Source organism: Akebia trifoliata, chromosome 3 (genome assembly GCF_017979445.1).
Source record: "Akebia trifoliata isolate Shusen 1 chromosome 3, ASM1797944v1, whole genome shotgun sequence".
Classification (NCBI taxonomy): domain Eukaryota; kingdom Viridiplantae; phylum Streptophyta; class Magnoliopsida; order Ranunculales; family Lardizabalaceae; genus Akebia; species Akebia trifoliata.
This window is the reverse complement of record NC_141377.1, coordinates 48482589-48506546: the sequence shown is the minus strand read 5'-3', so window position 1 is coordinate 48506546 and position 23958 is coordinate 48482589. Positions and strand designations below refer to the sequence as shown.

The 23958-nt window shown below is 35.9% G+C and overlaps 2 protein-coding genes across 5 annotated transcripts; both read right to left on the bottom strand.

Annotated features, from left to right (window-relative positions):
* Nucleotides 1–2724: 2724 nt before the first annotated feature.
* HPR (hydroxypyruvate reductase) lies at nt 2725–6198 on the bottom strand. Its single transcript, XM_086436198.1, has 13 exons — nt 5962–6198; nt 5789–5872; nt 5561–5701; nt 4836–4957; nt 4639–4720; nt 4395–4467; nt 4221–4312; nt 4033–4107; nt 3829–3936; nt 3649–3726; nt 3312–3356; nt 3062–3176; nt 2725–2964 (listed from the first exon to the last, which is right to left on the bottom strand). Exons 1-13 carry the CDS (start codon nt 6082–6084, stop codon nt 2942–2944), a joined length of 1161 nt encoding a protein of 386 aa, XP_086292324.1. The 5' UTR covers nt 6085–6198; the 3' UTR covers nt 2725–2941.
* A 3896-nt stretch (nt 6199–10094) lies between these two features.
* Nucleotides 10095–23653, bottom strand: MCA1 (PLAC8 family protein). Of its 4 annotated transcripts, none has more exons than XM_086436196.1 (8): nt 23103–23653; nt 21936–22400; nt 17492–17910; nt 17314–17423; nt 13257–13328; nt 11034–11140; nt 10583–10676; nt 10095–10441 (listed from the first exon to the last, which is right to left on the bottom strand). In XM_086436196.1, the coding sequence occupies exons 2-8, from the start codon at nt 22344–22346 to the stop codon at nt 10389–10391; spliced, it is 1266 nt and encodes a 421-aa protein (XP_086292322.1). In that variant the 5' UTR covers nt 22347–22400; nt 23103–23653; the 3' UTR covers nt 10095–10388. The 4 variants fall into 4 exon arrangements, with proteins under 4 accessions (XP_086292322.1, XP_086292323.1, XP_086292320.1 ...); XM_086436197.1 differs by having other exon boundaries at nt 21936–22390; XM_086436194.1 differs by having other exon boundaries at nt 21936–22451; nt 23103–23652.
* Nucleotides 23654–23958: the final 305 nt, after the last annotated feature.

Sequence of the window (23958 nt, the reverse complement as noted above, 5' to 3'; positions counted from 1 at the left end):
GTGCCCTTGGGGAACATGTTAACAAAACCCGTGTTTTAAATCTCAAAAATTATACTTAACTTGAACGTCTGTCGAGTCATTTATTCCAAAACCCACTCAGGGTGTGTTTGATAAAAGCGAGTTGCTTATGATGGTTGCCAATCCATGCATGTTTAGGAGTTTTATGCATTTGGAAGGCCAACACACAAGAGTTGGGAAGTCGCCAACTCTCAAAATTCTTGACTTTTTACGTGAATTATTCGGAATAGTTCAATAATCCAGAGTATTATACTTTCATTGAAAAAGACGAAAAATTCATGAATTTTTCAAGAATTAAACGGAAGATTGTTAAGAAGGGTTTTGACAATATGTACCTTAGGGTATGCAATAAATACATTTTGAGAAATGTATCCTAGAAAATTGTGCTCCCTAAAAACTAATCTCTGAGAAATCTGCTATATTCACAAATCCCAACTATCATGTAAGTCCAACTAGCCTTACTAAGTTAGAAAGGATTTCGCCTTCTTACTAAGGGTCTTTGGGCTCACCTTGTGGCATCCAAAAACACGATCCTTGTAGAGGACAAAATTCTATAAACTTTGAAAAAAAATCTTAAAAGAAAGATATTTTTCATCATTAAATTTCAATTTAAGTTTGGGAGTTATATGAAAGTTCGGCAACCATCCATTTTCAATATCTTAGATTAAGTTAAAAGAAACTATTTTTTTAATAGATATAAGAAAGCGTTCAGAGGCTTTAAGAGAGAGAAACATTTTTCAAAATAGGAGTTAGAAGTTTCGGAATGAGCTGATTTTTTATGATGATGATTTCTTCACCATAAAGATCATCCTCCCAAAAAATCAATCTATTCCGAAACTTCTAACCCTAGTTTACAAGTTGAAGAATTGTGAATCGTCCAATTTTTGTAAACCACTTTTGATATGGTTAAAAGTTTCGATCATCCTCACAAAAAATTAGTCCATTCCGAAACTTCTAACACATACATTGAAAAAATGTTTAGCACAATGTTTGACTCTCTTTAAAGCCTTCGAACACCATTCATATATATATATATATATATGGGGGATGCTAATATCCAATATTTTATGAAAATGTTAACATTGTCCAACACTTTTTAGAAATTATGGACCGTTGATTCTTACAAAAAATGTGTAAATCACTTTTGAAGGACTTAGAAATTTTATATTTGACTGATTTTTTGTGGGGATGAAATTCAAAACTTTGACTATATAGGACAATGTGGACTCCATAACATTGGCTACACCTATATATATAAGGCTATGGTGTTGGATTGCCAATGCAATAATCCATTTGAGCAAAACTACCCTTAACAAGGCTTAAAATTTTACTATGTTAGTAAGGAAAGTGTTTCGCATCATGTTTCCAACTCAAGGAGCTTCCTCCAATCAATTCAACAGAAATTGGTCGAGGAAGTTTTAGTTATCAACCTAAAATAAATTAATCATCATGATCTAGATTCCTTAAAAAAAATTTAGTCACCAAATAATTTTAGGAACTAAATTGTTTAACAAAACCTTCTAAAATTAATAACTTTATTTTTATTATTTACATTTCAGTCCCAATTTAATGGAGGCCATTACACACCAATTAGGTTCTAGAAAGTGCTTATAAAAGCGACGAAGCACTTTCTAGAACCTAAAAATACGACACACTCCATAACTACCAGAAAGAAGGTACAAAAGAATCATCGAATTCCTATTGGAAACTAGAATTTGATCCCAATTGCGTGCTCATGTAGTCATGCTAGCACCATCACCAATAAAATAAAATAAAAAGTTGTTTATCCACCTAAAAGTCCATCAAAAAAGAGGTGAAAAGAAATCAAAGAAAGTCAAAATTTGTAGTAGTGGTATAACTTGATTGCTACACCAACCGTTCTAAAGGTCTCATCTTGCAATATTGGTAGAAGCTATCATAAGTCCTTTAATCACTAATCTGAAAACAACCTTTTTCATTTTAGAAAAACGTGAAACATTATATAAAGGTGAAAACTTGTTTGGTTTGGTTGGGAACATGATTTTAAAACTTGTTGGAGATCGAGATTAAATCGAGTGAGTCATGTTAGTCTACGAAGCAATCTTATTGATGAAGTAAATGTGAATTATCCTTAGGATTGACTCAATTGAGATACGACATGATTCGTTTGATATTTTGAAAATCTCAGCGGAGTCCACTGGTTTTATAAGTTTTGTATAAAATAATTAACTTTTGATCATTTAAATACTTTTATATTTATGATCGATAACCAATTAATCCAGCTAATAACATAATACATAGGGAAGGTACACATGCAATGCCGTGATGATAAGGTAAGACACATCAAACATATGAATTCTTGTCATTGCACATTTTGTTACTCGTCAAATAAATTTTAAAACATAAAAATTCATTTTATTTTGTATTATCGAAGGTATTCTATTTCAAAAGCAATAATGAATACACTCACGGATTTTTTTTCTCTAAAATTTAAAGTATTTTTTAATATGAATTTGGTTGAACAATACTTATTATAACATTATAGATAATGTGTCCAAACATGACAAAATAATTCAATTAAACTGAATAAGTACCTTGGGTCCTAATTGAGGAATTATATGGAAAAATCTTTTGCAGCACCCACTGGTGGCATAGTGTCATTTGTGAGGTAAATTCCACTTATGTAATATTTCTTTTATGTAACACATTGTCGATCTCAAGCTGAAATAAAGAAGAGAGGAACAAGATTCGTTTAGCCGACCCCAGCTTCTGGGATAAGGGTTCAATGATGATAAAGATGTTGATAAGGATTTTATGTACTAAGATACCAACAAAATATATTTTTCTATAAGTTTTACTTCCAATAACTCCAACACCGCCTAGAGTCCATGCCATCAACATTCTAATTTTCATCAGAAGCCTAATTATGATCACACTCTCCTGCTCAAAGCTTTGAAGCAGTTAGGCCTACAACAACAGCAACAGCAACAACAAAATTAATGGCAGATTAGAGAAAAACTGAAAGATAGATAATGTTGCTGAGTTGAAGACATGAAAGTTGTACCTAAGGATTTTGCATTCACAATACTTGGACAAGCGGCTGGAGGTGGGGAGTTCTCGTTCATGAACGGTTCTACATTGTTCGGATTAGACCAAACTGGGTATCCTTTAATCTTCCCCTGTTATGTTCAATGGACAAGTGAAGAGTATTTTGAGTTTTTCGAATTATTTGTTGCACCACCGACTTAAGAAAATATCAGATTGCCGCAGCCCTAACTAAAATAAAAAATAGAATTCAAATTTTTTTAGCGTACCAGGACATTCAGAGCAGCTAGTGTTGCCATTCCTTCACGAGTCCACTATGTGAACAATAAAGAATATAATTATATTCATAATCAATGAAAGAGGGATTTCATTTGTACAGGATCTATTATAACCTAAAGTGGAAAAAATTAAGGATGTCTGTATAATTAGAGTTGGATGATCAAATTGGGGTGTGCTTATGAAGTGTATGTGATCAATGCATCCCAATTGAATGAAAAGGTAAATGTTATGCTGCTAAGCTTTGTAGAGCTGAATGTTGGCCAATCAAGAAAAAACAATGTGCAAAGATTGTTGTGGACCTCATTTTTCTTATAAGCTCATTGTTACCTTAGAAGCAGAAGCAATATGTGGTACAACAATGGCGTTTTTCATGTCGGCAAGTCCAGGTTTCATGTAAGGCTCATCCTGTTAAAACAGACCATGAATGAACAGATTAGTAAAAAACTTGGAAATAAATTTGGCTGTCCGAGATTCAAACTCATGGATAGTTAAGGTAGGAACACATACCTCGAAAACATCAAGACCAACTCGAAACATAGGGTTTTCTTTCAGATGTTCTACCAAAGCTGCTTCATCAACCACGGGTCCCCTACTACAGTTTACAAGGATCGCTTCCTATAATTGAAGATATCTTCTATTTTAATCTATGACGCTCATGTTTCCATGCTTGAATCATGAAGAACAATATTACAAACTTAAATAGAACCTCACCTTCTTCATGATGGAGAGCCTATCTTTGTTGATCAAATGATAAGTGGTTTTATCCAAGATCGGATGAAGACTTATCTTCAAGGAAGCATCAATCAAAACCACCAAATTCATTTTAAACCAAATTATTCAACTCAAGTATACTAAATGTTCTAATGAGAACGTCACAGATTAAGCACAAAGTATCTCACCAAATCAGCTTCTCGGAGCACTTCTTCCATTGTTGCTGCTCTTTTCCAAGTGACAGGTTGTTCACCGTTGGATTTCAGGAACTGCCCATAAGCTGCAAGGGAAGAAAAAGTAAGTACTAATGATTAAGAAATGTTAGAAAAGCTTAGGAACTTAGTCGTTCAACTCTGACAAACCTGTAACAAACTTTTCTAGTCGAGTTGCTTGGTACAAATCATAGTATATTAGGTTCATTTTGAATCCTTCAATCTATAAAAGAAGAACAAAAACATATTTAAACATACAATCTATTAAGAGAATGGTTGTGGGGATATATTAGAAAGTTCAAATTAAGAGAATCGAGAGAGGTAAGGTTTCTAACCCGACGAAATTAGTTACAACTTTGAAAGATAAGAGAAGTTATTAAGTTGGAAGAATTACCATCATTCTTGCATAGGCAGATCCAATACGACCGGCTCCAATCACTCCTACTGTCTGCCCCTTAAGCAAATTCCCCACAAACCTATCAGAAACATGGGAATCAAATTATATATTTGTTCTTGTGTTCTGTATTTGAACTCTATTATCTTTGATAAAAGAATAAAGAGTGGAGGTGTGAAGGTGGTGTATTGTCATACAGATGAGGAAGCCATCCATCATATAAACCAGCCCTCATGAACTCATCTGCTTCAACAATTCTTCTGGCAGCACTTACTGAAAGTGAAGCTGCCAATTCTGCTGTTGTCTCCGTAAGTACACCCTACCAAGTCAACATGAGATTATCTCAAGTTCAGTTTATTTTTTCAATATAATTATTATTCAAAACTAACACTTTAGAAAAAATTTAATCTCTGAAACAAGTTCAAAGAAGCACCTAGCACACCAAGTGATCCTAAGGGTCTGATTATGGATAGGGAAGAATCAGGTTCAGCGGGACGAAATCGGTCTAAATCCAAATCTAAATTGGGTTATATCAGATCTGGCATGAGTTGAGTCAAATCTAATCTATGGACAAATTTGCAATGTCAAAAATTGTTTAAGGTCCAAATTAAATAGGGTTCTAATGGGTCAAGCATGGAACCAAAATCCATGTATCCCAACAGGGTTAGGAGATTAACCCTTGTATCAATATGGTTCTTTATTTGTGGTCTGCTCTTATATGAGCATGTATATACATTATGTATGTATAGATAGATAGATAGATAGATAGATGTGCATGTTACTAATGTTGAGGATGATTCAATGAACTCCTATGACCACAACCAAGTACAAAGTTGATGTATGTATGTCCCCATGAATCATGATGCACACATACATGTCCATACAAATTCATATGTCATATAACATATATGTAATAACTTACAGGAGTGTTTCCAACAGCAACTCCATACTTAGTGGCTGCATTAACATCTACATTATTGTACCCAACAGCCATGTTACTGAAAGCTCTTCCTCCTGCTTTGCTTAGAGCAGAGAACAACACCTCTCCCCAATCCTCTGTCAACTGTAACTCAAAAAAAACAAAATTATTGATTAACAAAACCCAAATCTACAAATCAGAAATTCAAGTTGATAGTAACAAAATTACAACCTGTCCAATCACTCCATCGCACTTTTCGCCAATTAGAGCAATAATATCCTCCACAGATAAGATGGTTTTCTTCTGGGTGCAAATCTAAACATGAAAAAAGAAGAAGATTGAATGGCAATGGGTGGTACACGTTTAAGTTGAAAATTTTCTACTAAGAGAGGAAGATTACTTACTTCAACTCGGCAATCTTGATCGGTCAAGAGATGAATCCACCGAGTTCCAGGCATGGGTTTGGTGCTAATGACTCTGTATTTTCCATTTGGGTTCCACACTTCGATTGAAACTGGTTTCGCCATGAAAGCTTACTTGCTTGCTTGCAGTTGAGTTAGTGGGAGAAGACTGAAGAGGCTGTTACCTGGAACGGCGGTTTTAATTGTTTCGTTTCTTATAATCTCGATATCATACCATACGAACTACCATATTAAATGGCCTTCTAGTTTCCATCATCGTCAAATTGTCAAACATTTTGATTTGGATTTTTGTTCTTTATAAAATATAGTTTTTTTTTTCTTTCCAACTTTTGCTTGTTTTCATTTAGATTCAAAATTTCAGAACCTGTGAGACTATTTAATATGCTAGTTCGCGAAATACAAGATATCTTCTTATTAATTTTTTTAATATTTAAGGATGATAAATTTGTGTTTGTTGTGTGGCAATTGCGTTAGGACCTCTCGTTTGCTAGAATAGATAACGAAGATAAGAACTTGTTGAGGTTGAGACCTTTACCTGTCCTTATCACGAAAAAATAAAATTTCTTCAAAGAAACCCGCATAATTAGTCTCTTTTGCATACACGTGGCCATGATTGTTCACGCCACGTTTTGGTTGATTTACACATTAAATGTTATTTGATTGGTGATTTCTAAAGCCCACCAAGGCAAATGTTTAAAATTACAAATCAAATTCAATTAGTTTCGAAAGATTCAGTTTCCGCAAGTCCTAGGAAATATAATCTCATCACAACCGATGATTCAATAGTCATTCAACACTCAAATTTTCCTCAAAGAATTGGATATTATTGTTAGATGAGTAATCATAATCTTGTTGGACCTAAATAGAAATTATCTTTTGATTGAGTGAGTGAGGTATGGAGAAGTCGATGTCCTTAAATCTAAGATTTGTATCAGCACACATACTAAGTCTCATTCTCTTTCTCACTCACACTCAAATAAATAGGAGAGTGAGAACATTTATAAATTGAGTACAAGTAAAGGCGGAGTTAGTACGGAGTTGGTGGGGGTAATTGCTCCCACAGAACTTTGAGACACCCCTTTATATTCTACTAATTACATGCCCATTTGTCCTCACTCCCTCACCTCTCTTCTCATTTGCCCCCCACACCCACCTCCCCCCATTCAAGTTCTTCATCTATACAACTAATGATAATTTGCCCCCATTACAAGAAAATCCTGGCGCCACCCGTCTGTACAAGTCTTATATTTACCTAATGTAGGACTAAAGATTTAAAAAATTATTTATATTACTCTTAAGAGAAAGTAAATCAGAGAATCTTAGATTTTCAACTATCACAAATAAGATAAATATTTTTTTAACTAAGATTTCACAAAAAATGAAAAAACTTACACCAACCACACTCAAGAGAAAAGAAGTTCTTGAGTTCAAATCTCACCCCTCGTAACAAAATCCAACAAATAATATTAACTATGAATCCTATAACAAATCTGACACTCCCACATGGCATATTCAAATTACTCTACTGATGTGGCATGTGTCATCATAGATGTTCTTTCACCGAGATACACAATTGCACAGATCATGCGGATATGCAGTTGTGTCATCTTGAGGCATAAAGTCTATAATTCTAACACATACCACGTGAAGAGTGTATTTTCAGTATGCCAAGTGGGGGTGGCAGGTTATCTCGTCTCTTGTTAGAAATGCACGTGTGAACGTATCAAAGAACATGACTCTCTCTGTCAAGTTGATGGAAAAAACTTTGAAGAAGGCAGCCTGCTTTAAAATTTTGAAGAACCCTTTTCATTGGATTACGTGGTATTTTAAGGAGTTATTTCAAATTTTGGTGGAAATGTAGGGGCATGAAATAAATTATAAATGCTACCTGTGTTGTAACAAAGAGGGTTTCTTCAAAGTCGGACTCCAGGTTGACATTCTAAGCAGTATTTCCAGTCTATCACTTCCAGCACGACTCTTTTATCCATGGTAGATTGGATCCAAAGTTCATGATTCAATCACCTGGCATGGCAGAATACCGATCCAATCTAGTTCAATGTCAGATTGGCTTAAGATCAACCTTGCACAGATTTTATAATAACTCTTATCTTATAAATATACTAAGGGTTTGTGTAACACCAAGGGGATTAGCCTAGTGGAAAGCCGAGTCTTGATAAGCTCTTCAAGAAGGGTAGGTCAAGTGTTCGAAGCCCCACGAAACATTGAACTCCTTGAGGCCACCCTCTAAGGTCTGGTTGACCCCTGACTCAACCAGTTGTAAGACTTTCTTTGAGAGCAGTGCGTGTGACCATGATTAGTCTCACTCGATAAGCATATTATATGAGAGTCGATTGCATAATGCTGAAGTGACCTCAAGGTTGTATCTCATATCGCTCATCCTGGCAGCACGAAAGTGTGTAGGAACCATAGATGCTTTTCATTGAGAATCATTTTTTCGCAGAGGATAGAAAATCATTTGAATGGGAAATTGGATACCAGAGAAAATGTATAATCATAGGCTTGAAAATCGCTTTTTCCCATCCATTTTGAATAGAGACCCTAAATAAGTATGTACATTCATTCAGGCATCCTGTAAAAATGCCCACCAATCTCACAAGTCCAGTCTGATGAGCGGCTGGTTTGCACAGGTACAAGGGATCAAGCAATCAGCATATTTTAGTAGTGTGAAATTTTTTTTAAAGATATAAAACCATTACAATTTACCATGAAGTCTTCTTAGACTTCATACCATACTCTCTAGTCTTGGTCAATTTGAAGGGCACCTGCATGAAAAGAATCAGAAGATTGCAGAAAATCTTTCGGCCAATAGTATTTATTTATTTATTTTTGATAACAAAGGGTATCCGGGCCAGCTTGCTCGCATCCTGACTAGTCCCTTCGCCCTGCACCCAGGTGCTTAATCCAAGCCAGTGTGTGGCCACCACAGGAATATAGTTGGTGGGATTCAAACTTGAGACCAACTAGGGAGCAAACCTATTGATGCCCAAGTCTACCACTCAACCATCCCTGCGATGGTTTTTCGGCCAATAGTATCAAGAGAATCAAAAGATAACGACCTTATAAACAAAAGACAAACGGCCCTCCAACGGGGTGCATTGTAGGAAACATAATTGACTCCTATTTCCAATCTTTTGCACCAACAAAATTTAAAATTACATGGACTTTTCGTTCCATTTTTCATTGGATAAGGTATATGTGCGGTGGTCCAACATTTATTACCTGATCTAAAATACAAAAAAAAAAAATGTTATGACCCCAAAGAGATATGCCACCACAACACCTAACTATTTTTGGTGTATGGGCTGTGCATTCATATAAAATAAAAATAAAAATAGCATGAATGAAGAAAATATATGAATTTGCATATCTCGCAAAGTTGAATGACAATTGAATTCTTGATATTGATAAATATTTGGGACAAGGTATAGATTGAGGTGACATACATCGTGATGACAATGATGTATGTCACCTCGACACTTGCCATCAATTGGGGTTAGTTCTCCTATTGGTCCTGGACCTCCTAGTACCACCCTCATACAGTTTTTCTGAAGTGCTTACACCAGATATTCTTGACAGATGTAGGGCTGATTCGGACACTCCAATACTTGTATATATGATAAATAACAATTTAAGGCTTGGGGCAGATCAAGGGACATATGTAAAAACAATGGTTGCTTAAAATACGGGTTAGAGGTTTTGGATTGAGCTGATTTTTTGTGAGGATGTTCTCTATGATGAGAAGATCATCCTCGCAGAAAATCAGCTCAATCTGAAACTTGTAAGTCCATCAAAAGTGGTTTACAAATTATTGGTAAAAAATCGACAGTCCACATTCTAAATCACTTTTGATGGAGTTAGAAGTTTCAGATTGGACTGATTTTTTTTTAGGATGATCTTCTTATCATAGAGATCATCCTCACAAAAAATCAAATCAATCCAAAACATCTATAACCCATATTTTGAATTATTATTATTATTACATTGTTTTTACATATGTCCCATGATCCATCCCTTTTAAGGCTTGTAAGTATAAAACATCCCATCCATCTTTGAAGCAATATGATTACTGTAGTTCTATAATTCACACAAAAGTATAAAATTAATCAAATCCTAACCCATTTAAGAATATTAGTGTATGATACATATGTTGAAACCTCAAAAAGTACATAAAATAAAAACCCAAAATTTACATACCTGCACTGATGGAACAAATGAAATCAGAATTACAAGTAATAGACACAACTAGCTGTTCCCTCCACAGCAGGCATTTTAAGCCATCTGAATCCTCAAAGCACCAACTGAACAACTAGCTGTTTCCTCGGCAGCGGGGGCATTTTTAGGAATTTGAATTCTAGACACACCAAATGAATTATTCTTTCCTGAAATACTTAGGATTCCATGTACTGAGACGTTGGTGGGCTTGTTTTTGTCTTCTCAGGACCTGCAAGTTGGATCCTCGTCATACAATTGTCCTATTTAATCTTTCACAAGGTGAGGTGGAACAGTTGGGTTCAGTGACCCAAAAACTGAGATTTAGGGTTCAGCTAAAACGAATTAAAGCTTAATGTGGAAAATATTGTACCATAAACCCCACGGAACTCCACTTCCCGCCATTCTTGGACTAAGGCACAGCAGCAACACATCAAATGTGAGAGGAAGTCATCGCACAAGCCTCCCTGCAAAATAAAGCAGTATCAAGGAATCAATATCAGAGAAGAACTCCAATGTAAAAGTTTTGTTTTGTTTCCAAATGCTTTGGTGGAACACTCCGGTTTCAGCCAAGACCGGAAAAAACATCAACCCTGAAACACTCCATGTTTCCGGGAATTTTCAAATTGTCTCGAAATGTTTTGGAATGTTCGGTCGAGACCATCTTGGTTTTTCTCCTGACTAAAGCATTGCCTTGAGATGAGATTTTAGGCCTTGTCTACCTATTTAATGGATACCAATCAACCATGTGACACAGTTGTTTATAACAAGGCTCTCATGCAATTTCACCTCAATAAAACAAAGGGCCAGGTAAGAGGAGTTACTGTGATGTTAAGCGTCTTGCGAAGCTTTCTCCTAACACAGCAAGTATAGCAACAGCAGGCCAATATCAACGAATAAGCCATCAGATCATTACATGCTTCTGCTGAAGCTGATGAGCAAACACACCAAATACTTCTATCAGTATGTTACTACAATTAGAATCAAGCATATCCATAGCTTCTTAGGTAATCGTTGGAAAACATGCATGCCCATTGCTATAAATGTTGTCATTCAAGTTGAGATGAATAAGAAAAATTCTGGTCTTCAAATGAAAAGAGAGCCTCCCTAAAACAGAATTTCCGCCGGGGGGGAAGGGAAAATGCTGAAGTAACGGCGAAATTCATTGCGTTTCACACTGCTGACGTGAACGTGTGTACAGATACGGAACCATAGATGATTTTCATCAAGATACAAGTGAAAAGCATCTATGGTTCTGTCTATGCACACCTCCATGTCAGTACAGTGTGAAACACAGTGAATTTCGCAGTCACTCCAGCATGACTCAATAAATAATTTAGTTTCCACCATTTCACACAAAAATTACAATCAGAAATTGCATAGTCATTTTTGCCCTTTCTATCAATTTATTTTTAGAAAATAGTTTGTGAGAAATAATGATAACAATCAAATAAATAAGTAAATCAGTAATAAAGAGTAAACACGACAACATTTCAGTAAGATTGCCTACGTCCACGGGTGATGATAAGATCGTTTCACTAGTTCCATGAAAACCAGGGTTACAATCCCTCAATCTCACTTCCTCAAAGAAAAACTGAATCTATCGTAGAAACCCTAAAACGAATTTGCTATTAGTGAATAGCCCTAACAAAGATGAAGTCAACCCAAAGTCGTTCCTTGGTGTACGGTCCCTATTGCTAATATAATACCACCAACAGAATACTAAGCACAAACATAACAGTATTGTTTCTTCTATCATGATATATCAAGTTTAAGAACACCATGTCTTTGCAGCAGATCAAAATGTTTATCAAATGCCTGGGTCTGTATGGCTCAGGAAAACATAGAGAAAATTATTAAAAATTTACTTCGAAGAAACCCACATATGTGTTATGTTACATCCTCAATTTTCAGGTCTTCCCGCTCTAGGCTTTTTCTCCCTTATGCATTTGTTAAACCAAGTAATTTTCTGTTGTAGAACTACTTTTAAGTTGAGTTGCTATGGCATACAATGAGACCCTAAAACCCTTTCTCTTTCTTCTCAGTAAGAGAGAGCTTGTTCTCTCTCATGCAAGAAATGGGTTTTAAAATCAATAATGTTCTTTGGTAGATGCCAACTTAGAACCCACCTTCATCCCTGTTGACCACTAACCCCTTGCTTGCCTAGCAAAAAAATAAAATGAAATTGTTGAGTTACTATTAGGTAATATCACCATGATTACCACATGGAGAGATTTTCTTGATTCTCACTAGCACAACGCAGGTCATAAAGGTTGTAAGGCTCAAGTCTGGTCCAGTGACTCAGTTTGACCTATATTTTTAGTAGGAAAAAAAATAGTTCATGTACATCTTAATCCTCTTTTTCTAATATCATAGTACCATGTTCATTCTCTCCACATTGTCCATGCTTCATAAACTCCTTTGGATTCTTACAAACAAGTTAAGATTCCATGCTAATTTGGTCATAAAAAGTTTAGCCGGCCTAGTTGATTTCAAATTATGGCTGAATCATCTGAAATCAACCAAAAATTCCAAGCATGAAACTTAATATGAACTCGTTGAGGTCATTGATTAAGGATATGACCCTATCAACTCCTCTTATCTTGAAATGAATTAACATAGAGGTCTCTTACACATTGAAGAAAAAGAAAACCTCCCAAGAAATTCTCAAGTTTGAAAACCATCTACAGATTTAAAGGCACATGACCATCATTCCGCCTTTTAGTGCTGCCTAAAGTTGCTATATGACGGCTGCTGCTGCTTCATTAGCATTCATCTTATGGCAGTAGACACTCCAAACTTAGAGGCTAGAGCAGATTGACATTTCACATCGAAATTATCACAAAACAAGGAAGAACTTAAAATTAAAAGAAATTCTTAAAAGGCTAGACTCTATCCCTGTTTAACATGGACAATAGTAGCAAAAACAAATGCAGTTTTAGCAATTAAGGTCTTACACTCTTATCGAATAACCATATTTGTAACTCATGGTTAAAGGCAATCAAATAGACCATAGAGATTGACTGACCACACTTAAAGTTACTTACACATGTGTCTGTTAGTGGCCACAGTTGCAATCTTTGAAAATGTGCCACAAGGGTAGAAGAAAGTCTTGAAACCTGAAAAATGTTAAAAGCCGGTCATAAAATGTTGAAATACAAATATGACTACAGTCAGGTATCTGCTTAATGTTAAGTGCATAAGGAGCATGTTTCCTCCGAGAAGAAAAATGAGATTCTCAGTCATAGTATTAAGATCATCAGTTAGAAACATAGCAAGCAGATGATGCATATTCAGCTCTAACCTTAAGTGCAAAACAGGAAGCTTGATGCACTGTCACCTACATAATATGATAATTTCAGAATATAACATATTCTCAGGAAGAAGACCCAGCAATCATGAGCAAGAGTCTCAAGCAGTCTACAAATAGGTTCTAAACCACAAAATATACCGAGTGCCGTAGGATGCGTATGAGTGTAGCCTAGCATGAGCAAGCAAGTGTGCCTTATAATGTCCCTGTAATGGGTTGCCCTGGACTGAATCCCCATACAACTTGTGTCGTGTAAGTTGCCATCTTATATGAGTTGAAGTTGCTTTAGGGCATTTTTCCATCACTGTTTCCATCATGTGTTGCCAATGTGCATGTTTATGGGTATTCTAGGCTTACATGTTTATGTGCCTCATGCTGTGTTCCCTTATGCTAGAACCCTAGGAATACCATGTGCATGAAGATTGGCAGCACAAGTTCCTTATGCCTTAAGCTCACCAATAAGCTGCATGTGAATGCTAAAACAACTTAAAAGTTAAGGTAGCTATTTAAAACACTATAGCTTCTGACAAGAGAAAGGGAAAGACTAGATGGTCCTAGATGGAGTGGAATGGCAGAAAAAGATTCATGTAGCCATGGCCATGATGATGATGATGATGATGCTATATAGATTAACAGGCATATCAGGTCCTCTTCCTAAAGATTCCTGTTGAGACAAATGTCTTGAATCCAGTTGGAGATTGATTACCAAGAAAACCTTGTTAGAATGTGAAAGCAAAACCAGGATTATTCTAGGACTCCTAATCATCATATAACTTGTATTGCATACATTGAGTACAAGCCTAAGTGTTGGTATACCCTTGGGGATGCTTTATAAACTATACTCATTAAAAAGTGGCTTTTTGGGAAATTATATGGGGAAATAAAAGAAATTACGGGATTAGAGTTTTGGCATTAGACTCTTGGTTTATATATATAAACAAGGTTACAAACAAGGATAAGGGAGAGTGGAATCAACAAGTAAACTAGTGTTTCAGGTTGGGACGTTTGAGACAAGTATTGGGAGAAATCTAGGTTACTATTTCTATCTCAAACATAGTGAAGAACTCTCATCCTATCCATGGACACAGCACCGCCGAACCACATGGATCTTGTTGTTTTTTATCTTCTTTTATTTTTATCTTTTATTGCTTTTGTGATTTGATCTAAGGATTTCACGTTCACAATTCCCCTCGTACCTCAAAATCTAATACACTATATCTATGTGAGATATGGAAAGGATCATACCTATATTGATTATCGATTGACCACCTTGACTGGTAATGCCATGTGAGGACTTTCCATGTTAAGACATATAACACCGGTTACTTTTACATGATATTACAGACCCATAAGAACCAACATATCCTTCTCAGCAGAAAAAAAAATAAGAAAAAGAAAGACACAACTACATATCCTTCATCATAACCATTGTCTACTCCTTATCCCAAAGATTTGGGGTTGGCTAAACAAATCTTGATCTTCCATTCCACTCTGTCTATAGCCAAGTATTTTGTTATTGAGAATACGTTCATACATGCTTTCACCATCTCTGTTCAACTCTATCATGAAACAAATCTTCAGCAAATGCGTGTGCCTTCATATCTTTGTCTATCAACGTCCATCCACATCATCTTTGGCATCCTCTTGCTCTTTAAGAGCCTCCAACTGTACCAAAACAATCCTTCATGCTAGTACTAGCTAGTATTGGTCTTCTTTGTATACTCCCAAACCATCTCAAATAACTTTCCTTTATCCTATCTTCAATTGGAGCTTTTCTTTATACCCATTTTTTATTTAGTTATTCCTAGTGTTAAGATTTTTTTTATAAGTAATAGGACATTGTATTAAAATAAAACTACTGGTTCAGATAACCAGCAGGAATAACAGCCAACAGAAATACAAAAAGAAAGAGAAGCCCAAGGGAAATAGAGAACAAAGCAATCACCCCTGGAAATATTAGAAGCCCTGTCCCGATGAAACACAAAATCCATAAAATAGACTCCCTCAAAGTCAGCGAAAGCCTTACTCCAATAGAACAACAAACCCAAAGTCGATAAGCTTAAATGGCTAACATCAAGCTCTTTTTCTTCAAAAACTCTTGTATCACGTTCCTTCCAAATTCCCAAAAGATAGAGAACAGAGTTAGCCCCCATAACCACCTCTTAGAATTGTTGAAGGAAGATCCCCACTGGTTCCAACACTCAAAAACATCTCTAACAGAAAGAGGTATACGACCCAACACTCCAAACAAAAGGAGGAAGTGAGACCATACCTCCCTAGCCACCCCGCAATGGATCATAAGATGATTCACAGACTCCTCTTTTTGCTTGCACAAGTTAAGATCATACCTTCCTAGTCTTAACATTAACTCCGCCTCTAGTGTTTCTTTTACCATACATTCTGGTCCAAGCGAGGATAAAGGAGGGTCGCTTCTAGTTGGCTGCCAAAGGAAAATTTTGCAGCCTCCTAACATGAATCTTGATCCTCTCAACAGAAATGAATGGAGGAACAAGATTTGTTCAGCCAATCCCAAATCTTTAGGATAGGGCTCCGATAATAATAAGTCTTGGCACTCAATCATCACACAACATCTAAATCTTTCTAACACATTCTACAAACTACTTGTTCCTTGAAAACCCAATATTTAGCTTCGTATAGCATGTCTGGCATTATCAACACATTGTAAATTTTCACCTCAAGTAACATTCTTCTTGCTATCACACAAATTGTAGGAGCAACAAAACCACTTCTCTTAGATTCTTATAGCAAACAGAATGTATGTGCTACGCTAAGAGATATACCTCCTTGAGCAGTTTCAAAATCCTATGACTTAATATTGAATCCCAGATTGGAATCAAATCTAAACCGAAACGATTTGAATCTTATGTCTCAGTCCAGATAAAAATCTATGATTTATTTGTGGATCTTAGCATTCAAGTGCAATTCATTATTCACCTTAGGATTTGAATAACAATATGAGTTAAGTTTAGGTGAAAACCACAACTTCATGTGTAATTTGTTAGTTCTAAACCTTAAAAGAAAAATAACAGTGTTTTTACTAAATACCTGACACAAATGGTAATAAATGCATGTCCTTCCATGCATTTTTTTTTTTTTTGATAGGTAAATGATTGGTTAGTACATGAATATTGTTAATTGTTAATTGTTAATAGTTAGCATAAGAAGTATGGGTTCAAGGGGTTTGAACCTAGGACCTGGGAACAATCTCCACAAGTCTTACCACTTGGCTAAGTGCCACTTCTTAATGTCCTTCCATGCAATTAGAAAGGCTGAGAATTAAGAGTATTGATTAGATAGGGAAGCTTGCTTAATTTGACAATGAGGTTGTGCAACTGAGGACAAGGTTTTCCTAATTGTTTGTTTTTCTTTCTTCCTTCTTAGACTGCTTCAGTGCTTGTTTATTATGTGTTAAAAATAAATAAATAAACTAAGCATATTACATATTTTTTAGACTTATAAAAAAAAATTACATATTTATTTCTATTTTTTATTATTTATTATGGCAAAGAGAAATATTGTCATCTTACAATCCAACAATATGAATCCTGATTCTGTAGAGTCCCACTCATTATTATTTTACAATCCAATTTGAGTCTGATAGCACTGGATGTGAGAAGAATGAACAGAGAAAATAGATAATCAAATTCCAAAACCAGTGAATCTAACTTGCAACTAGAAGAGAATATGGAAGGAATCAACGACACTTTACTTCCATGTTTTATGATAACTCCAATGTAATGGAACTGAATATTAGGTGATATATGAGAACATACACAAAGAAGGTTCTGAACAACAGCCAAGCAAGTCTGAATGCCATTCTTCATGCCGGTGTGATCCTCTAGTTGATAGCAGATCATGTCCTGATGAAACTGAAGAAGTACTTCTGCACAAAATTAATGTGGCATCAGAAACCCACTAGGCTTACTATAATGGAACTAAATGGAAACCAACCTTGAAGGTGGTGCGCGAGTATTGCTTTGCCTATGGTAGTTTTCATCAAAGGTATGTCCTTTTTCATTATCAGTGTCCATATAATTGAGCTCCACCTTCTTCGAACCTTTGAGGGGTGAACCCTTCTCTGGTAGGGAATTTGCTGCAGATTCTGTAACTTCAAGCAAACGTTGGATCACTTCACATTGGCCAACGTCCATGTTAGCTTGTGATAGTTGTAGTTCTACTTGGAGCTTTTCATTTTCTTTTTGGAGGGCTTCATCAAAACACAGGTGTGGATAAGGACGAGAAAGACTCTTTTTCAACACTACCGTGTCATTTTTTGAGGGATCTGGATTTAGAATTACGGTTTGCACCTTTCTGTCCTCTTCATCTAAGGTGTATTCACGTTGATCTCTTTCAATATCTTCCAGCCTTTCCTGTCAATTAGAGAAAGAGAAAATAAAATCATATTACAAAGGATAAAAAGTATGTCATATTATGGATGTTAGATTAAATAGAGTGAAGTGGATAAGACATCCTCTCTGCTTCACCCTATTTATGTGAAGATGTGAAGAGTTCTTCCAAATTCAGCATCAACAACAGAGTAAATAAAACAACAAGTACTTAATAGACAAAATACTAGCGCACGCTATTGAAAATTTAAATAAGCACAGTAACAAAGGAAAAAAGAAAAGGAAACAACCAGGAACAGTACAGTAAAGGGAATGGGGATGTTTGGGGATATTAGCTACTATATAGCAAACAGTTGAACCTAAAATATGAACGGCCATTTTGAATCAGTTATATGAACTGTCTCTAGGAAAAAGAGTAAACCTACACATAAAAACAGTAATATTCTAGTCACCACCACTTGGGATGAGAATTGATAACCAGAGTTGTCAAATGCGGTTGCACATTTGCATATGCTATTTTCAAAGTGAAAATCACATATGCTATAGTTGCATACCCCAAATTATGCTATCAGCCAATATGTGATGACATATTTTTGTGTGCAATGGCATATGCGATGTGTGAGATGACATATGCAAATTGTGCGATGGCAAATTTCTCTGCAATTTTTTTTTTCTTGCAGCATATGCGATGTGCGAAATCGCATATGCTATTTAACAACATTGTTCACAATATATCCTCACTCGCAAGCCAGGGATGGCAAATCTCAATGTTACTCATGGATTTTAAAAATAAAATAAAACAATCATAATGAACGAAACAGTGCGTCAAATATTTGCTGTGCATGATTGTGTTTCAGGCTCTACTTATCCTGATCCACCAAATTGTTCCAAGTGTCTGCCTATGGTATTACACGTCAAAGGACATGGATGCAATTGGCATAACCGATGCAAGCATGTGTCTAGGGTTCATCTCAGCATTCAAGTGTGTGATATTCATTGTCAAAGAAGGAAAAAAAAAAAACGTAACATTCTCTTAGGTTTGTTTGTTATGTGCATGTCTTTTACTAAACTATTGTTCTCTGATGTTAGTCCCACATCAGTTGTCTGAAGAAAACTGCCAAGAGAGCATAAGTCACATGCCTATATTAATGTAAGAGTTCAGAGTCTTCTAACATTTCCACAATTCTATATTAATGTAAGAATTCTTGTTAGCCCATTATGCTTATTGTATTTCATGATGAGGAAACTGAGAATTTGATCACAATTGTAGAGCATTTTTTTTTTCACAATCCCCGAGATACACGTCTCTGATGAGATAGATCCTTGGAAATCTGGTCTTCCTCAATTATTATTCCTTTGTCTTCTCCAGTCCATTGATGTTGCTCCAACAACAGTGTGGTGCCTGCCAAAATCTCTCTGACAATCATGTCAGTTGTTGAATAGGAAGAAAGGTTGCAGAGCAGGTTTTAGTGTGCGAGTTTGGGAGCTAGGAATTGATCCCTCTTTGGTAAGGATCTCCCTGCTTTGTAGAGGTGAGGACAATTATGTAGTTAGCGGGACGTTACTCCTTAATCAGTAATAGCCCTCCAATCATGCCCACTATCACTTAGTGGCTTGAAACGTAACTATAAAAACATTCCAACCATTGTGACATGTGGCAGGGCGATGAGTTGGTTTTTATGTATCAGGATGATCTGTGCTACTTGTTTAGCGCGAATCTCTTATTGGCCAAGGCAACTTGTAGTCATGGACGTAGCGTACTTGGACTATTATTGTCCAAGTGGCCAGCCAAGATACTTGTTCCATGGGCAAGTAGCTTGGCTGAGCTACTTGTGGTCATCATAGTCCCCAAATGGGATTACAGGTTTAAAATGAGGGAAAATATCGGAAAAATACGGGAAAAAAGGAGAAGAAAATGGTAAAAGTTAAAAAATAAAAATACATAAAAAAATTATGAAGAATAGGTGAGTATATATATTAGGAGAAAATTCAAGCTTCTTTAGCATTCCTTTAGTCAGAGAGATGTCCAAACGATATAGATAGAGCGGAAGATTTCAGCAGATAAGAGTTTTACTCCGTTATCCCGTAGTTGTTCCCCAGGATTTCTGCTCTTCCATTCTGGCCCTCTCATGGAAAAGCCTTCCAACTCATTTTACATACAGGCATACACACACACATAATTAGACATTTATTCTAAGTTCTCAATATATTTTTTAGCAAAAAAAAAAATATATACTATTGAATACATATGCATGAGAACAAGTTTCCACACATAATTATACATGTTATGATGCTAAACATCTAACCATCAACATATCTTATGAGCAAAACAACACACTATTGAAAAAATTAACAATAATAACATCAAGACATGCTCATCAAATTTTACATTAAACAACATCCCTGAATCACCAAATGCATATTATGTATCAAACATTACATTAAACATTCAAGAACCAAATCATAAACAACCACACGGCCACAAAAATTAACCACAAGTCCCCAAAAAAATGTTTAAATTTTTATTTTTATTTTATTTTATTTTTTTTTAAAAGTGTTTAAAACATAAAACGCGTTTTTTTCTGCTTTTTGCATGTTTTTCAACATTGAAAAATCATCATTTTCAGTGACAAGGCGACCATTAGCTGCCTGAGCTGTTTGTCTTATGGGCAAGCAATTGCCCAAGCTAGATGGATTTTGATAGTTGAAACCCAACATCTTGGAACTCAAATCGAATAGACAATCAAAATGGGTAGCAAGAAATTGGCACCCACAACAATGACAATCACAAAGAAATAAAAGAAAACTGTAAAAAAATACACAAGACATAGATTTGTGTGGTTCGCCACTACTAGATGCATTGGTAGACGTATCTAGGTCTTACACTCTTTCCCCTTGGAATGTGTACTCTATGCATCATCTTTCTATTCTTAACTGCCCCCCACAAAATCAAGCCATGTTTTGCAATCTGCCCTTGTCCTTGGCTATGTGCCCCTCAATCAATACTTTCTGCACTCAATAGCCATTTTCCTCACAGGTAGTTGAAATGTAGGGTAACAGGTCTGACACAAAACCCATTCATACCGATGCTTGTCACGTGCCAACTCATTTGCATTCCTAACCAGCTTGCCCACTAGCACCATACAGTCAATCACACTCAGAATTAGATCCAAATGAGGTTTTTCAATTGGTGGAACTGATATCAAGTGTACAACATCAGAAACCCAATATACTTCTTGAAGGCAAGCTTATTTATGAAATTTATTAGAGTTATCATCCCAGAATTTTGTAGGCCATCTATCATCTGTGAGTAATGCATCCTTCTTCCATGCACCATTGGACTTGAGCCTATGGACTATACCCACTTATTCTCCTTAAGTTTTATAGATTTATGTCAGCACTTCTAACTGATTAATGTTTATTTACATATTTTCATCATTATTTACAATCCTCAAAAAAAATTTGAGGTTCATTACGGAGTTCAAAACTCTGTACTTCAAGCTTCATTACAATGTGCCACTTCCTCATGCTTTATCATTGTCAAGTACGTTGTATGTCGAAAATAAACTAACTAATCATTCCCACTTTTGTTGTTCATTTAAGGCCAAAAATTTAATCTAGCATGATACATAGTTTTTATTATTTTACGTTTAAAATCTATTCAAATTGGCATAAAGGGGAACCTGGAACAGTATTACTCTGTTTAAGTCATAACACTACAATAAGAAAGCTTAATTGTAAATTTCCTGGATAATCTAATCTACTTCAACCTCCATGTCTCTCCACCCTATGTCAGGTTCCTGGTTAATGGCATAGCTTCGGAGAAATGATAAAAAAAACAATGAAATACAGGATTTCTTGTAAATAACGAATACATGAATTTCCCATATTACATAATATCACCAACAGTAAAATACAAATGTCACCCTTCAGTTCCAGCTAATCAGATTCAGCAATAATGAAAGCCCTATTCATGAACGAAACCGTAATTTCTACATCGAACATAGATTTAATAGAAGTTAAACTGATGACTAGAAAAGGAACTATACCTTGACTCTAGAATTATCCACAAGAGTGATAAGGGGGACGAGCCGTAAGTACCGATCAATTTCTCCTTGAGCCTTCCTGAACTGATATACAATGTTCCATCCCATGGCCAGCAGATAGAGATAGCTCCGATCTTGGCAACTATTCACCAGGATATAAGACCTTCTCAAGGCATCCTCAAGCTGCTCCAATGGTTCCCGAGTTTCCGGATACCTCTTCAGCTCAGAAATTTTGAGCTGCTCAAGCAAGTTCCCGATCAGCTTCAGATGTAGTGCAAACTGCTTGCAATTTTTCTTATGCATACGGGCTGTGCTTGCAGCCTTCACAATCATCCCAATTAGACGCACTGCATCCAAACCTGTGAGTTGAGCTACATTCGCGAGCTCCCCACAATGTTCCCACGAAGTTGCCATCTTCACCTTTCTATTAATCTATATCCTATGCATCTGAGCAAAACCTATGATCCACTATTCCAAATGGAGGCATTTTTCAGGATGGTCCTCACAAAGCATTCAAGACTGAAATTTTCACAAAATTATTTCACAACTTTAATCAACCAAACAAGAACAAAGAGAATTTTTCCCACCCACTTATATATATATATATAAAATAAAATAAAATCCCACCTAAATAACAACTAATGTCTTAATTCTTCAAAATTAAAGGAAAATAAGCCTCCTTTACCTCTCCAAACTCAATCGTACAACATTACAGAAACTTGAACCCTCCATCAATCTTCTTATATTCGAATTTCCCAAATGGTAATAATAATAATGATCTTCAGATTATTTTCATCAAAAGAATTTGAATTTCAAAGAGGGGCCAAGGATTTAACAACTAAATTCTAAATAATCCAGAAAAACTATAACTTAGACAGATCAAATCGTTTTCAACCCAATCTCGAAATTCCAGTTGAATCAAATGTTCTTTGTCAAGAATCTTTCCAGAAATGGATTTTTCATACCAGATCTTCAGCAAGAGAAGCCGAAAACATGCCGGCATTCACTTCACCTTCAGCGAAATAAAGCAAAATAATCGGAAAAAATCTAAAAATGTGTCCACTACGCTTCTTCCCTCGCTTTCTATTAAAATATATTTAAAAAAGAAAAGAAAAAGAAAGGTCTGCGTGAGTCTTCAACAAGAAGAAAGAAAAAGTAAGGAAGATTTACCTCAAATTCAACATATTTACTAAAGAAACGCTTAATCTGCCACCATTTCGCAGAAATCAAACCGTTCTTCCAAGAATCCCCTCGTTGTTTGTAAGATTGACCGGTCTATCCAACTATAATACTCAAAAACCCCTTTTTCCAGAAAAAACTTCAGTTACAGTCATCGAAAACGTTGGAGAGGTATCAAAGCTTGCGAACTCGACAAGAAGATAAGAGATCAGCCAATAAAAGATGAAAGATTCATCAAGATCTCTCTTTCTGCAGATTTTTCTCTTTTTTAGGGAATTTATACAATTTTCTCTCTTCTTCCGCAGAAGCTTTTTCCTTCGAGAATTTTTTATGTTTGAAACGTCAGTGAAGAACAGAGAAAGCTTTGATTTCTGTGAGTCACAGACATTGCTTTGCGCAAAAGAGCTTCTTAGAGAGAGAAAGAGAGATTAAGGGGAGAGATTTGTGTCAAGTTGGCTGTTTGTGTATCTCTGGCTGTGTGTTGCAGAGCGCTCTCTCTCTCTCCCTCCCTAGTCCTTTCTCTTGGCTACAAGTACACAGTACACACAACGTGCCAGATAAGCATGTATTAGTAAGAGGACATAACACTAAAATCAAATGACCCTTCTTTGTTTGGTTAATAACGAAAATAGCCCCCCATCACGACAGGAGTCATAATGGACACGTAGGCTTTTAAGGAAAATCTCGTCGATCATTTATCGCACCAGCTGTTATTCTTACAGTTGAGCTGTTAAGGGGAGAAAAAGGAAGGATCGGAGAGATTCCTTCTTCGTATCCTCCCAAGGAAAATATTGTTGGTCCGTCATCTCCTCAGTCCTAAATTTAACTGAAACGTATCTCGAGGAAG